The sequence below is a fragment of the Amblyomma americanum genome, chromosome 1 (assembly GCF_052857255.1).
Source record: "Amblyomma americanum isolate KBUSLIRL-KWMA chromosome 1, ASM5285725v1, whole genome shotgun sequence".
NCBI classification, from domain to species: Eukaryota; Metazoa; Arthropoda; class Arachnida; order Ixodida; family Ixodidae; genus Amblyomma; species Amblyomma americanum.
The window spans coordinates 24966509-24982453 of NC_135497.1; the positions used below are offsets into that span (position 1 = coordinate 24966509).

Genomic DNA, 15945 nt, shown 5'->3' on the forward strand with positions numbered 1-15945 from the left:
GGCAACATCAGCGCTTCCGGGATCAACCTCGGCAGCATCTTCGTTAGGCCGCTCAGCAGTAACTTCCGCTGCGATCTCCACGTCTGTCAACTCTGCGGAAAATGTCAGGGACGTCCGCTTCTTCACGTTTACAGCCATCACAACACCAACCACACCACGACAGGCCTAAGCCATAGAATAAAGGAACACCTAAGGGCTCATTCACACTTGAGAGTTGCAGAAGTCGCGCGACCATTTTGGTCGAAAAGCGACAGTCGCAAATGGTCGCGTTGGTCGAAAAGCGACAGTCGCGGGCCAGTCGCTCGCTGCTCGATTTTGCAGCCTCGCGACTGCGAGTCGCAAACCGCTGAACCAATCAGCAAGCGAGCCAAGCTTTTGGCAACGACGCCGCTCGCGGGTGCACCGAGCTGCGCTATCTGCTCCTTGGCTGCCATAGTCGTCGCTAAGCCTAGCCGGTTTCACATCGATGCCGCAGCTGAGGGCGTTTCGGAACTGCTAACTAGCACTGTAACCAAGATGCTACTTTCGTTACGGCTTTATTGTGAACCCTGTCTCATGATAATATAAAAATATGCTCGATTTCCGCGACGCCTTCAGCAGCGGAGAAAGCAGGCGCCAGGCGATCGAGCCGCTTTGGGCAACAGGAGCAAAGTGGCTGAGAAGAAATTTGCTTGTATCCAGCAGCTCGGTATTGGCCAACGACCCTCAAAACTGATTCATTTTTGAATTTCGACTTCCCAGAGCATGATATGAACGCGAACAAACAACATACTAGCGCATTTTTCTGACGCTAGCGGCCGGCATATAGGCTGGCTGGCAGGCCGCTTGTATGGCCGTGATGCAAATTGCCGCGATGTCTTCCTCCTCGCTCAGGTCGTCGCAGCACATTGCTAATATCGAGTGACCAGAGCACTTTCGAGGGCCAAGCGCGAGCGCAGGAGATGCGGCCAAAGCAGACGAAACTCTCGAAAGTGCGCGAACGGCGTCATTCCCAAGAGTTCTCATTGCAAACAAGAATTGAACGAGAAGGTGACCCGCAGGTCGCCCTTGGAAGTGTGAACATCGGTGTTGTCGAACTGTGGTGTAGTCGCAGGCGACTGCTGGTCGCGCATCCTCTGCGACTCTCAAGTGTGAATGAGCCCTAAGCGATCGCACCGACTGCACACGAACACACGATAACGACTGGCGTAGCACAAGCGGTGGCTCCGAGGAGTCAGTGCGGCAAATGCAGTGTGTCGTTGACGTTGTCCTATGACAATGTCAAAACTAGCCAAGCCACCGCGTGCGTACGCCGCTACCTTCAAATGGCGCCCTCGGTGCGATCGATGTGTGCAGTTATCGTGTGCAGCAGTCTGGAACGCCCATCGCGCCGCTGCTATCTTCGAGGATGTTGCGGGAAAGCTCGCCTCCTGTCAACAGAGCGCATGTTGTCTGGGGTGGCGGAGTTTGATATATCCATTTTACATCCGGCCCTGTTTGAAATAAAAAATAAAAAATGCATGCGATTTTTCACGTGATATAGAAAGTGTTCGATATACGCAATAATTCGATATATCCGTGTTCAATATATCGAGGTTTGACTGTAGCATCATAGTTTGTCAGTGTGCTGCTACTGTGTAAGGGCACAATACTCTGTGGGAAGAGCTGTGAAGTTCTGACTGGAACTGTGGTAGGTACAGGCAGGCATAGTGTTTTACCACAGGAAATTCACTACTGATAGGATCACTGCATCTCCATGGCGTTATGGCTTGGAGGAGGTCTACGCAGGGTGTTCCACATAGTGTGAACCAAGGATTGCAGATTTGCAGGAAAAACTGTAGACGTCAGAATGAAGCCTCTGCAGTATTCTTCGCAGTCACAGGGCTTCCCGATTTAGTTGTGTTCTTGGGGTTATGCATGCACTGAGGTCTTGACCACATGTCAAACAGGCATTTCCTCCGCACATCAGATGTGTCTTGTGATGCAGCAGGAGAGGCCCTGATGCACCACTTCCTGCGTGCCTTCACATTAGTTCCCATGGCAGTCTCGTGTGGCATTCCCAGCCTGTTCCCTTTTAGAGTGAACAGCTGTAGACTTGTATCTGTGCTCTTTATAGGCAGCATTGTTATCTGCTAGCACTTGCAATTTTTTCATTTTTTTCATGCCCTGGTGCCTTGTTTGCAGGGTGCGAATGCCAAGCCTGTGGTGTCCTTCATTGCGGGTCTGACAGCACCACCAGGCCGGCGAATGGGTCATGCTGGTGCCATCATAGCTGGTGGCAAAGGCGGTGCGAAGGAGAAGATCGAAGCCCTCAAGGCAGCTGGTGTCACTGTCACAAAGTCACCTGCCCAAATGGGGGCTGCTATGCTGCAGGTGTGCATGCCTTTTTGCCTAGTTTAGCACTTTTACTGACAAGCGCATACCTGCTGGCCTGCGAGTCACAGTGAGCTCCCAAATGAGAGAGTCTCGGCCTGAGTGTGAGGTGCATTGAAAAGACGGGGCATATTTAGTGATCTGTCTCTTCAGTTTGCAAAGGTTTGCTTTTCTGTCCATTGCTTTGCAGTCGCTAGTGTGTGTCTGTGCCACGGCACAGGTCATACCGGTGTAGTGGCTGTTCGCTTGGGAAACACTGCGCGATTCCAGATTTTGCTCTTCGGGTACTATATATGAGACATCACTGCCTCAGCAAAGGTGGCACTGGCATTTTAGTTTAAGATAGTTAGGAGGCTGTCTTGCTATCACTATTAGAGGGGCAATTTATCTTACTGTCTTTGGCAGCACGAAGCTATGCAGGAAGGGGAAGGCATTTTTTGATGTGGATTGAGTGCTTGTCAATGGTTTGTGACAATAGTGCTGAGGTACGGTCTAGTGCATTGAGTGTATAGTGCACAAACACAATTTTTACCATTCTTAATTCCTGTTGTGCCCATTAATTGAGTGGGAAGGCTTTCAAGGGGCACTACGACTTTTTTTCGCTGTTGATTACCGTATTTGCTCGCATAATTAACCCACCCCCGCTTTTGGCGTTGATATCTTTTTTCTTTTTTTTACTTTGTGTAAAAAACATGCACCTGACCTTCAGGGCGGGTGTTCAGCTTGTTCACATCATCTCGCCGCAAATGACAAGCACTGTTGACTATGCTCTAGTGAGTGATTAGTACTAAACACCGGCGACATGAACTTGGGTGACGCAGGGATAAAGCTTGTGGACTGCGCACTTTTGTTGATGGTGAGCGGGTGGGCAGGCAGGAAGGTACTTTTTTTTTTTTTACCGCTGTATAATGAACTCTGCTCCCAAAGTGATGTTTCTGAAAAATTGGTTTCATTGCGCAAGTAAATACAGTATTCTGGTTCAAAGGATTCTTCATGCATTCCAGATGTCGGCGCAAAAAGTAATTATTGAAATTGAAGCATGCAAATGAATGTTACTCTATTAACAAAATTTGAAATAAATATATGAGACGAAATCGCATTTCACTTGCCCAGCACCATTTTTTTTTTTTTCACTGCTTACTTGGTACCGGCAATGTGAACAGCAGCACTCGCCACCACGATAGTTTGAAGCAAAATGGAAAGGGCCGCCCCTAGTGTTGTTATTAGTTTTCATTCACTTGTGCTGCTTTTCAGTTGTTTTCCCATCAAAAAAGCTTACAATATTCAGAGACATTATGTTTTGGTGCAATCAAAGAGGTAGCGCCCAATCTGGTTGCTACGTTATATCCACTGCCAAATATCGCCTTGACATTTAGACGCCATCGACGCAAAATGAGCATTTCTGGAGCAGAGTAAAATAAAAATAATAAATAGCATGATTTCGATGATCTCCATGGGTTTAAGGCATTACCGTATCCCATGCTATGCATACAGACAGTCAAAACGACATGCTTGGTTTGCATTGCAGGGCCCCTTGAATTTCTTGAGATTACATGTATTACACACTGAATTGCATTAGTAAGCATGAAAAATATCAGTGCTTATGAATCGTTAGCATTGCGACAGTTTTTAGTGAAGCCTACATGAAACCAACCGTGAAAGGAAAGCCATTTGAGATGAATACTCTGTGCAGCTTTCTAGTTAATTAGGTTGCACTGTTTTGTGTGGCAGTTGGTTTTTATCTACCAAGTGTCACTGACCATTTATAGAGAAAATTTTTTTCTTGAAAAATTGCATTGTTTTGTGTTTGTGCCACATGAGCTTTTACATTTTTCTGAAAAGTCCATGTCCTGAAAGCTCACTAAAGCAATTACATTTTATTAGAGGTTCTTGGAAGATGAAAATGTTAACCATTGTAAGTATATCATGCTGCATGCTTGCTCTGTTCAGTTACTAAAGAGCCTGAGGCATTGAAGGTTACTCTTTCTTGAGGCATACTTAACCTGCAGTGGCACTGTTTATAACTGCAGCATGAAAGGGTACTGCACAGTACTCCAGACAGGACTACAGACAGCACTGTGTGCTGACTGTGTGCTGCTTCATTTTACTTGGAAGTGTTTATACACGACAGTTCACCTAAGACTGATAGAAATTTTTAAAAATAGGTTTTTTTGTGCTAGAAGCGTGCTTTTTTAGCATAACATTGCCAGCGGTGTAATGCATCAAAGCATAACTTAGATGTGCTGACTAGCAGGCTGGTTAACAAATATTGAATAGTTAAATGTTTAACTAGTAATACTGTTCAACTCCTTATTTATTCAAAGGCTTGTGGCACACCGTAAATAATATCCATGTTGGTCTTTAGATTTTCAAAAATGCCATTCTTGTCTCTGCTGCAGCACAACCAATTTTGGGGCCGCAACATGGCTGAAACCGAAACCGCATGACCAGAGCGAGCACTAGCCACGCTTACGGGCATGTCACGCAGCAACGCGCCTGTCACATGCTCACTGCCCGCTTGCTGCAAAATGGCCACGTGACACCCACAGGTGGCTAGCACTCTTCCTGGTTGTGCGGTTTTGGTTTCAGCCATGTGCAGCACCAAAATTCCTTGCATTGAAGCGGCAACGAGAATGGCATTTTTGAAATTCTAAAAACTGATATTACTTACGGTGGGCTGTAAGCCTCTGAATAAATAAGGAGCATAACAGTAATAGCTAAAAAGTTAACTGTTCAGTATTAGTTTAACCACCATGCTAGTCAGTATGTCTTAGCTGTATTCTGATGCTCTACACCACTGCTAATGCTATGCTGAAAAAAAGTGCTCTTCTAACTCAAACAGCCTATTTTTAAAAATTGCTGACAGTCTTAGGTGAAGCACCCTGTAAAGTGTTCAGTGTGTAAAGACAAGTTAAGATGTGCTACATGCCAGCGCATTTGCAGCTGATTTTGCTAGACCTACATGCGTAGAGATGAGTAGGTAAAACTAACCTGACATTACTTGTAACCTGCCTTATGGTGAAAAAGTGTGCTACGATGATAGTGATTGTCAAGTTTTAAAAATGCCACGGGTGCTGTGCAGTCAATATTATTAAGAAGCCGTACAAACATACCTATACTCTGGTAGACGGGAAAAAGTTTAAAAGCTAAGCATTATAGTTGAAAGGCTCTGATCATAATCAGCAGAGTGAGTGCACTGCAGGACAAAAGCTTGGCAGTCAGGTTAAGGAACACTTTTGAGAAAACTGGCATTTTCATGGAAATTTTAACCAGTTTTTTTCTCCCTATAGTCGCAAAAAAATTTTTAACGCTACTTCTGGGCTGTCTTCGGGGAAATGTTTCAGGATATATTCAGAAAGACCTTACACATACGAAATGTGGTAGCATTTAAATTTCGTTTTTTTTTTTTAGCTTTTCGTCATTTGAAAATCGCATCCCCCTTTAATGCATTCACTGCACCGTGGGTCACCAGCAGGTCACAGAATTTATCCATGCTGTGGTTCCTTGAATACTGAGCCCAATAATGAAGCCATAGGTGAGATTTTATCACGTAATCTAATGAGGAGGACCTCAGTTAAATATATGTCTCATGGCTTCATCATGGGACTCAGTATTCATGGCCGAAGTGAATAAAAAAATTGACACATCGGTGACCCATGATACAGTGATTGTGTTAAATAAACAGCAATGTGCAGCGTATAAAAAGATTAGGGGATAGTATGTAAAGGTTTCTTTCTCTGTTCCAGCTGACTTGCATGCAGTAATGCTGAACACCTGTCACTGCACATCTTGGCAAGTTTATGTAATACCATGTTTTTTGTATATTTCTGTTCTTTTGCAGGAGATGCAGAAGCGTGGTCTGGCATAGTAAGCAACGAAAAATGCATAGATGTAGCTAGCACTGGTGTTAACATTTTACTGTACAGGTGGGCTGTGCCATTGTTTCTGCTATGCGAGATAATAAAGGCTTGTTCCATGGATACCAAAGACAACACTGTTTTTTTTGCATTGAACTTTTCCAGCCCGTCGGTCGTCGTCATGATGGCACTGTAGAGATTGGTATTTAATACGTGGAGATTTCAACAAAAAATAGCAGACAAGCTTTTTGTGCTCTAGTGTCCTGTAGCAGCCTAGGTTTGCACATAGTGTAGCTGCCTTTTTTTTTTTATTGTTGAACTGTAGCAGAAAGTGCTTGAGCATAGGAATGGCTGGCTCTAGCTAAAAATAAATGGGTACACAACACTTCTAGTAGCCAATAATTATGAGCTCAACCTACATCTTTTGGGTTGTCTTAAATATGACAACACTTTTGCTGACGCATTTGCGCTCAGTGGCAGTTTTTTTAAACGATTATATTCACTTTCGAAAGATAATTCATGATGTGCATTAGGCAGTTCAACACTGCCATATGTTGGCACATGTATAGGTATGCTATGTTGCTCGAAGCTAAAATAGTAAATTTAGCCTGAAGCTAATGCAACTAGATAGGAACAAAGAAAGTCGGTGTTTGGTTACACTGCTCAGGCAAACAAAAGTATGGCACTCTACTAGAGCACCATTTTCTCGTGTATTAGTCTACATCTGAGACGTCAAAGCTTCATGATGATGTAAATTTCTTGCATACTTTCAAACAACCTCAAGATGCCACTCGCAACTGCACTTGCAGCATGCACTTCTGTCCCCAACCCAAGCAAAGGCGAAGCTACAAGATTGCACCAGATGGAACCAATATACTCCATCTCATGACTCCCTTGCAACTCCGTGAAAGCTAGAAACCTCCTTAGCCAATCGGGAGAGTGCATTAAACATGCTCCTGCATGCCTCGTTGTCTGCAGAGATGGCTGGAAAAAAGAAATGGAGGAAATTTAGAATAGCACATGCACGCTTACATATGCTAAACTCAAGCATATTATGGGACATTACGCCCTTCGTCACATCTGCACTTTTAGTTCATTGTATAACTTATAGCAACAATAACTTCAGCCATATGGTTTTTTGAACGGAAACCATTTTCGTCGGAAAACTAACATTCTTTTTTGGGCCTAGGAGCGAGCGGCAGAATCATTGCTCGAAATAAAAAATAAACCAAATTTGTGGCATGGATTTTGCTGCATGTAAGAGGAGACAAATGAAAGTCCAATGCCTCATTTGTGATCAGTGAACATACTTTTTGAAAAACCCCAAAACAAAGCCGAATTCTCTCCAAAGCACGTCGCGCGCTAAACTCAGCAGTGAATGTAGCGCGAGCATAGGTTAAGGCTCGATTTGAAAAAGCATTTGCCATATGCGCACTTTAAAGACACTACCCCATATTCCCTTTCACCCATTCTATATAGTAGGACTACATTCTGCATCGTTGGAACATCGCCTCTGCACTGTTCACAGCTTTGATAGTGCTGAAAGGAACTGCCGAGATGGAGTAGCTCATTGCACCCCTCCAGCAACAATGCATCTGAAGTGCTCAAGGCGTGTCAAGGCGCAGGCACAGTAGAGGTTTTCCAGACAACCAGAAAATGTGGACATGTCCTCGAATCTTGCAACTACTGTACCCATCCCATCACATGGGGGAGCTTGACCCAACAGGAGGCCCAGGATCAACAAGTTGAGCAAGCAAATGCCATTATGGGCTCCACCAACCTAGTGCAACTGGGGATTGTATGTAGGTTTATTCTCTTGCTCAGGTATTCGACCTAGATATATCAACTAGGAGAGGCAAGATATGGAAGAAGTTAGCGCAAAACTTAGACAGGGACCGAGAAGAAACACACCAGACAGACGAGCGCTTTTGTACGTCATCTCTTCATCCTTCTGTTCTGGATCATCTAGTACGGCACACCGTCATCGCAGCGTGTCGAGCAAGAGTTTGCCTTCTGTCTCAGGAGGGGTGTTATTCCTGGCTGTGTTAGTGCTCTTGTTGGTCCTGTTCAACCGTCGTGGGGCCATGTCAAACGCCTACGCTAACTTCTTCCATATCATGCAAAGCTAACTTGCCCGACAACACGCTCTAGGAGAGGCAACACTGCCCAGCGCATGTGCCACATGATGCATGTGAACAAATTGGAAATCGGTTTTTGAAGAAAGGAAGTGGCGCAGTAACAGTCTCGCATATCTTGGTGGACACCGGGCCCGCCGAACCGCGCCGTAAGGGAAAGGATAAAGGAGGGAGTGAAAGAAATAAAAATAAAATCCGTACGTAGTGGAGGTCTGCGGAGTAATTTCGGCCACCTGGGGATCTTTAACGTACATTGACATCGCACAGCACACGGGTGCCTTTTGCGAAATCTTTCCTCCATCGAGACGCGGCCGCCGCAGTCGGGTTCGAACCCGGGTACTTCGCAAGATGCATGTGAAATTGAATTCTTTTGTGCAGCCAGGAGCAATGTCAACATTATGGCACTAGCAGACTTCCATTTACACCATACGTCCGAAGGTGCGCTTTCCAATGAATGAAATAAGCCGAGAGTCATTGTCAAAGAAAACTGCAGAAATATTACACGGTCTGATCTTCCTGTACAACTCGCACAGTGTTACCTCTGCATGTATTAGTGAATGTCAGCAAAACAACTCTGACACGTACCATTCAGCCATCGGTGTCAGCAGTCGACAGTGGGGTTCCAATGCGAGAAACGCCACAGCTAGTTACGTTAACTTGCTGACTCCTAACGCTCCAGTTGTCAGCTGACGCCTTCATTGGTCGCAGTAAGCTATCAGTGGAATAGACGTACAGATCCTCCTTCCAGGGCGCTGCGACAAGTTTAAAAACATGGATCGATGTCAAGGAAATCATGGTCCTTATCCACGCCACAGATATATGATGCCGACAGGAATCCGGCGATATCAAAAGCGATAAACTCCAAAAATGTGAGCACGGCGCGCTGGTCAAAATTGACAATTATAAGCCAATTACTCAGCGCCAAGGCAACGCAAGGAAGTTCCACGCGAACAAAAGCCTTGCAAGGCGGTCAACCGTAATCTTCCTCGTAACTTATTTTTTTATGTATTGCCCGGACGACGGTGCTACGCTGCGAAAAACCAACCTACGAAGCGCAAATCCAACTCGGAACCATTCCACCGTGCCGCCCGGGCGGCGCGGGAGACGCTCCCGACTGCTGAGCGACTCTCCACTCTCTCCACTCTCCGTCTTTCCTCTATGCTCTAGAAGCAGCTCTAGTCTTTCCGTTCTCGCCAAATCTCGCCGGCAGCGACATTCCAGCGCCACTGCGCGGGGAGCTGAAACCTTGTCTTTCACATCTTGTAATTTATAAACTTATCGATTGAGGAGATTTTTCCGCTGGTGAGTGAATACAATGTTGTTCGCTGTTTACGAGTAGACCACGCGCGCACCAAGAGCTCTTCGTGCAAGCGGCCACTGTTCTGCTTTTTCTCGGCACAAGACGGTCAAGTGGGAGCTGTCACCCTTCCCTCTTCGGTGTTGTGATGAATGAGAACATGCTTTCGGACTGCGATGTTCCGCAGCAAAACGGTGGCCAGCCCAGCAAGCGCGGACGTATCGGTCGCAGAGACTGGCTGTGGGGTCACGTTGCTTGAGATGCTGGCAAGCGGAGTACGCGGAGCGCTGCAGTTGGTGACGGACATGAGCCGCGAGGACTGTGCTCCATTGTAGCAAACGCATCGTAGCGGCCGCGCGCGCGCGCGCGCTTCCGCGCCCGCCTGCGCCGGTCGGCGTCATGATGGCTTGTCCGAAAGTGATCCTGGCCAAAAGCACGGCGGCCGTCGGCGGCCTGCCTGCGGGCGGACCGCTGGGGCAGCCGGCGGCTATGGCCTTGCACGCATCTGCCTTTTGCCCCATCAACAACGTCGGCTTGAACAGGGTGATCGCGCCGCCCCTGTCCAACTACACTATGTCCTATGTGCAGCCCACTCTGTTCAGCAGTACACCGAGCTACCCAAGCAAGTACGACGTGTTCCAAGTCCCTGGGGGCACTCTTGTGGTACCACGGAGCGCGGACCTCACGAGCTACTTGGCACCGCCACCTCCGCCGCAGCAGCTCTTCTACTCGCCGCTGTCACTACAGCCACAACCTTCGCACTATGCATTTTTAAGCAACACGGCTGTCCAGGCGCCACCGTTGGTGCCGTTCAGCCTGCAGCCTCCTGAACAACCAACATTCCCCTCGTTCGTGAACAACGCTTTTGTGTCTACTGCGAGCTACGCGAGTCCACCAGAACCGCTCCCATCATCATATGGTTCGGCGCCTTCGAACGATCTCTTTCTGACTGGTGGCACACACTTGTTACAGCCGACGGATCCATTCCCCAAAGTCTGCCCGCTGCTCGAGAGCAAGCAGGAGACGCCCGAGCAGACGAGCTATGCAGCAGCAGCGCCTTTTGCGAACTTCCATGGCGACACCAGCACAAGCCCAGCACCGTTCTCGACCAGCGGACCTTACAGCAGCCCCAAGTCACTGCCGTTCCCCAAGACGGGCCTTCCCGCACCCCGGCCTATCTTGGCTTGTCCGCGCGCCCAAGAAGCCGCTAACCCCGTGCCGTCGCTGCCGGCGCCTTGCCCGAGACCTTTGCAGAGGCCGTTTGAACCAGACTCCAGGTTTTCAATGGGCACTCTTAGGACCGAGCCGGAGCCGCCGCTCTGCCACGGTGAGGAGACGCGACTGTGCTTCGGTTCTCCACCGCTGTCAGCTTCCTCTCTGTCCAGCTTGGACAACGCCAGCAGTGCGGACACTGTCAGAGTCACGCTCACAGACTCGTCAAGCACCCTTGAGTTTCCCCCTGTGGAGCTGAAGGTACCAGACGAGCCCATAGCACCCGTCCTGCCAACAACACCTCCAGTGCCAACTCCTGTGCCCACACCGCCTCCTTCAACACCTCAGCTGCTAGAAAATGTGGACAAAGTGCATGATATCTATGCCTTTGAAACTAACTCGGATGAAGAGAGTGGAGTGCCCAAATTCAAGTTTCAGAAGAGGCATGAGGTGGCGAAATACTGCTATGCAGGCTGTGCTCGCACACAGCCTTTTCGACGCCGGGGGAGTTATGACATGTTTGACTTCTTAGCATCAGTGCATCGCAAGGCACCAGCACCAGAGTTCCATTGCAAGGATGAAGAGACAGATGAGTGTGTTCAACGACGTCGTAGCATCCAGGATAAGGAATTAGCCACAATAATCAGCTTCCACCGCCTCAAAGACAGTGCCAAGGCCACAGTGGGTGTTTATCGTTCATTAATCCATGGACGAGGGCTTTACTCCATGCGGGACATAGATGCTGGTGAAATGGTGATTGAATATGCAGGAGAGGTAATCAGGTCAGTGTTGACAGACAAGCGGGAACGGTTGTATGAGAGCAGAGGCATCGGCTGTTATATGTTTCGCATTGATGAGGACCAAGTAGTGGACGCCACAACACATGGCAATGCTGCTCGTTTCATCAATCACTCTTGTGATCCCAACTGTTTCTCCAAAGTGATAACAGTGTATGGACAGAAACACATCATCATATATGCACTTCGCAAAATCCACAAGGGTGAAGAACTGACTTATGACTACAAGTTTCCAAAGGAAGATGTCAAGATTCCCTGTACATGTGGTGCCCGACGTTGTCGCAAGTTCCTCAACTGACCAAGGTGCCTTCTCCCCTATGTCCCTGTGACCATTCCTCTTGTACATATAGCTTCCATATGTCAGTAAAATGTTCTTCAAACAAATCTGGTAGATGCTTTATCCGGCTGTGATATGCCATGCATAATTATGGCCATATGCTTAGACCACAGAGGACAAGCTTTCTTGTTAGTTCCACTTAATTTATATCATGGTGCATCCCCTGACTTGTATGTGTGGCTATGATGGAACTTCAAAATATGAATTGGCGAAATATTTGTAGAATTTGCTATTGCCACAGTTTTTATGCAGGATGCTGGAGCAATGCAACACGTAAAGAAGGTAATTATTTTTTAAAATTTCTATGTGACATTGTGATCCACACGGCGCTTAATTTTTTACCTTGTTACTTTTTTCTTTTTTTTTTTACGCGTTGAAGTGAATAGGAAAGCAGTACGTCCACTTGCCACACCACCGCCGCCAAAAGTTATATTATTGACCTGGCCATTTACCTGGCGTTTGTACTCTCCGGTGGTCTGATTGGTCTGAACACTGACTGGTGGCGGGGCGTTTTGCAGCGCCGTCTCGGTTCCAAACGTCCGAAAGAGTCGCTTGTGCGGAGCACAACCAGCGCAACCTACCGCGCGCGCCCATCTTATCCTACCCCGAATCGCGCTTCGGTGTGGTCGCTGTGGTGTGTATACATACCTACTTACGCCCATCATGTGCCATGGCTGCTGTTGACGATTTGAAAGCAGTTGGTGTTATCGGTAAGTCGTGCCTCACACTACTGTTGTTTAACTTGCGAAGCAGATCGCAATTCCTCGTATCGTGGGGAAGTGTTGCCACTCACGGTCAGCTTGCTGTAGTTGTGTCCGATGTAAGGATGGTGCTCCCTATGTTTTTCTCTAAACTCGGGAACAAAGGTTGACGCGTGGTTCACGCTCCGTTTGTTATGTGTAATCGCGCTTGCTTTTATTTTATTGCTTCTGTTGCGTTTCTGCTTTGCAGAGAAAGACACCAACAACGATGTGCTGTGGACGTGGTCTTACCCATCGTTCACGTCACAATATCGTTCTTTGCTCCTGGCAAAATGCGACTTGGAGAACGATAGCATGTCGAGCGAACGGCCTGTGTGGTTCCGCTACTGTCACCATCACAGGGACTGGTTTTATATGTACCAAACTGAAGTCTTTGACAGCGATAACTTAAGCCGGGTAAGTGCGAGGAATTGAATAACTCGTTGGAGATGCGCTGTCTAAATGCGGCTCACCTTGCTCGTAGGTTAAACTCTTCGTCCTCGTGCTGCACACCAAAGACTTCAGCCCCGAGAAATATGAGACGCTCTCGAGGATACTTAGCAAAGTGTACTGCAAGACTGGAGACCCCACGGCACTGCTGCGACTTTTTTTGTCAGTGTCTGTCAAAGGATCGTGTACAACAGAAGAGAACGGAACGTTTCTATTGAGCAATTTTGATCGGAGACGCAGCATGACGCACGTGCCCATCAAAGGTGAGTTCTCGATGTGTCGCATTCAAGAGCAAACATGATTACTTTTCATGCCGCAGATATCATAAAGATGTTTGGTCTGGAGACGATCATCATCTACACTGCACTCATTCTGAAAAAGAGGGTGATTGTCTACCATCATAAACTGAACGTTTTGCTCAACTATGTCAGGTGAGTAGAGGGTTTTTGCTCGGCCTAAGCATGGACATGTTTTATCCTAAAAGTATAATCAGTTGCGCTAAAGCATGTCGGCTTTTGCAAACCCAAGTTTGGGGATGAAACGATACTTTACGGGCGAGAAAACGGCTGTCTGCAGCATAGTGTGGTGTGCATGTTGTAGTGTCTGGTCTCAACTGCTGTGTTATGTGACAGTATTTCAGATTTCTCTGTCTTGCTTTTCATATGTTCAGAGTTCAACTTGTCTATGTATGTGCTCAATAGGCAAATTTGTATGTCTGCTTATTGGAAAGGAGTGAGTTGTTGGTTGATTGGCAGTTATGGTGGTGATAAATCCTTCAATTGCTGAAATTGGAAAAGCTACTCTGTAAATATCTTGCCTTCCCATGGAGTGACTCATGTTTGGAAAGGAGTGGCCATGTTTGCTGAACCCACTTTGTAGGCAGCATTACCCCCACCCAACCCCCCCCAGTAATCGTGTAAAGGCATCCATGAAGGTGGCTGTCAGAAAAGTTGCCACTTAATGCTTGTATGGCAGGAGCAGCCACAAGTCATGCACACAAAAGGTCAAATGCTTACCAAGACAAAATACTTTCAATTTTCAGGGCCTTGACAGCTTTGAGCCAGCACAAACCAGAGTGGGAACACTTCTACCCCTTTATGGAGTTGAGTGCTATTGAAGTGGCAGAGCTTTCCGAGATGACCCATTATTTGGCAGGATTCCGTGATGCCAGCATTGAGGGCCGCTTAGAACTGTATGATGTCTTCGTCAATTTAGCCGCCATTGAAATTACTGTGGCACCCCACTCAAAAGGTATGTGGGACAGCAGGACGACTCCTTGCTGCTGCTGCTTTGTAAAATTTTTCCTGTTGCAGTCACATCTATTGGTTGGTTTTGCTTTTCTCATAGATGCCTTCCAGATGAGCAAGATGCACAAGGAAATTGCCATGTTCATGGTGCGGCAGGCAGATAATGATAATTTATCGGACCAAGATGTTGTGCAGGCAAGTTAATTTCCTACACATACGTGTGCCTGTGTGCAGACACCTGCGTGCAGGGACCCTTTGGTTACTTTCTTAAATTTTTCCTGTTCACAGTTCTGTGCAATCAGTATCCAAGTATAAAGGTTAGTCTGTGCACCAAGAAAATGTTATCAGATATTATGCACCATGAAACAATGGGCAGAACTTTGGGCAAGACTGGCACTACTGAAACAAGAATGACCAATGGGCTATCTGTTATTGCATGGTTATGGTGCTGAGCAAAGGACATGGAAACATTGTCCATGGGATTTCCTCTCTATATCCTTGTCCTTTGTGCCCGTGTACTGTGCGATGTCCTTCACTACGGCGTCCCTCATAGCCAGAGTCGCTTTGGGATGTTAAAGCCCCATAAACCATAAACCTTGTCCTTTGCACTGTGTTGTGACCATGCTGCCATTTTACATCAAGGAAAACTTGGCAGAGTAAAATCTTGGCTTCCCAAATAGCTCGGCACTGGTTGTTCTGTCTGCGAACATTCTTTTCTGGCCGAGGCTGCAGAGTGATAAGCTAAAGTGACAATGTGTTTTAAGTCTGTTTACTGCGCTTCATGTTCGCCTGCACTACACGACAGACTTAGCATCTTATGCATACTTGGGGTTTTGTTGAATTCACTTTTTTAATGCTGTTTAATGCAACAAATAGGTGCAGCATGGTTCAAGTGTGTATAAATCTACATGCTAATCATGGGACATGTCATGCTTGCAGGACATTGCAGCAAAGACAGAGGAGCTGCTACACAACATGAAGAGTGCTATGGCACCTGGCACAAGTGGCAAGCCAGTGGTCAGCTTTGCAAAGCTTCAGGAGCTAAAGCTAGCACCTGCCCTGGAAAACTTTTACTGGAACTTGGCTGTGGCTGAAGGACTCGTTGATGCCTAGATAGTAGCGAGCAAAAAAATACATACCGCTCAGTGATGAAGCAGATAACCTTGCTGGTGGTAACCTAGCACATTTGTTCTGTGTTGAACAGAGCTGTGCAAGCTTGTCTTGTAACAAATGTTGCTGCACATGCCGTTACAGCAGTTGTACATATGAAAGGTGCTGTTTTTACTAGTGCTATTTATTCTTGATCAGTTAGCAAGTAAATGATGTGCTTTCTTCGATGGAGCTGTGCATCTGTACTTTTATAGCATTTCCTGACACAAGACAGTGTGTGCTTATGAATTTAGCTGGCCATTCTCAATAGTGTCATGCCATGGAGTCTCCTCACACTGTGCAAAAGCAGTCATTTAAATTCCAGGGGGAGGCATTTGCAACAAAAAAAAAACTTCCTTCCAGTTTTGGTAC

At 46.8% G+C, this 15945-nt stretch overlaps 3 protein-coding genes and 1 long non-coding RNA gene across 6 annotated transcripts in view; 3 read left to right on the forward strand and 1 right to left on the reverse strand.

Annotated features, from left to right (window-relative positions):
* Scsalpha1 (Succinyl-coenzyme A synthetase alpha subunit 1) overlaps nt 1–6344 on the forward strand; it is a 30834-nt gene extending 24490 nt beyond the window's left edge. For both annotated transcript variants that reach the window (XM_077644873.1, XM_077644872.1), the window contains exons 7-8: nt 2164–2352; nt 6194–6344. In XM_077644873.1, the coding sequence (XP_077500999.1) occupies nt 2164–2352; nt 6194–6220 (216 nt within the window). In that variant the 3' untranslated portion in view covers nt 6221–6344. The remainder of the gene's footprint in view (nt 1–2163; nt 2353–6193) is intronic.
* An 85-nt stretch (nt 6345–6429) lies between these two features.
* On the reverse strand, nt 6430–9521 carry LOC144111803 (uncharacterized). 2 transcript variants are annotated; one of them, XR_013310149.1, is made up of 3 exons: nt 9390–9521; nt 8930–9096; nt 6430–7193 (listed from the first exon to the last, which is right to left on the reverse strand). It is a non-coding gene; the product is annotated as an uncharacterized LOC144111803 (long non-coding RNA). The 2 variants fall into 2 exon arrangements; XR_013310148.1 differs by having other exon boundaries at nt 9394–9503.
* Nucleotides 9522–9555: 34 nt separating this feature from the next.
* Nucleotides 9556–12047, forward strand: LOC144111728 (uncharacterized). Its single transcript, XM_077644869.1, has one exon. The coding sequence runs from the start codon at nt 10041–10043 to the stop codon at nt 11946–11948; it is 1908 nt and encodes a 635-aa protein (XP_077500995.1). The 5' UTR covers nt 9556–10040; the 3' UTR covers nt 11949–12047.
* Nucleotides 12048–12518: 471 nt separating this feature from the next.
* LOC144111760 (DENN domain-containing protein 10-like) lies at nt 12519–15761 on the forward strand. Its single transcript, XM_077644871.1, has 7 exons — nt 12519–12697; nt 12939–13144; nt 13212–13440; nt 13497–13608; nt 14220–14428; nt 14525–14619; nt 15364–15761. Exons 1-7 carry the CDS (start codon nt 12658–12660, stop codon nt 15535–15537), a joined length of 1065 nt encoding a protein of 354 aa, XP_077500997.1. The 5' UTR covers nt 12519–12657; the 3' UTR covers nt 15538–15761.
* The last annotated feature ends 184 nt before the right edge of the window (nt 15762–15945 follow it).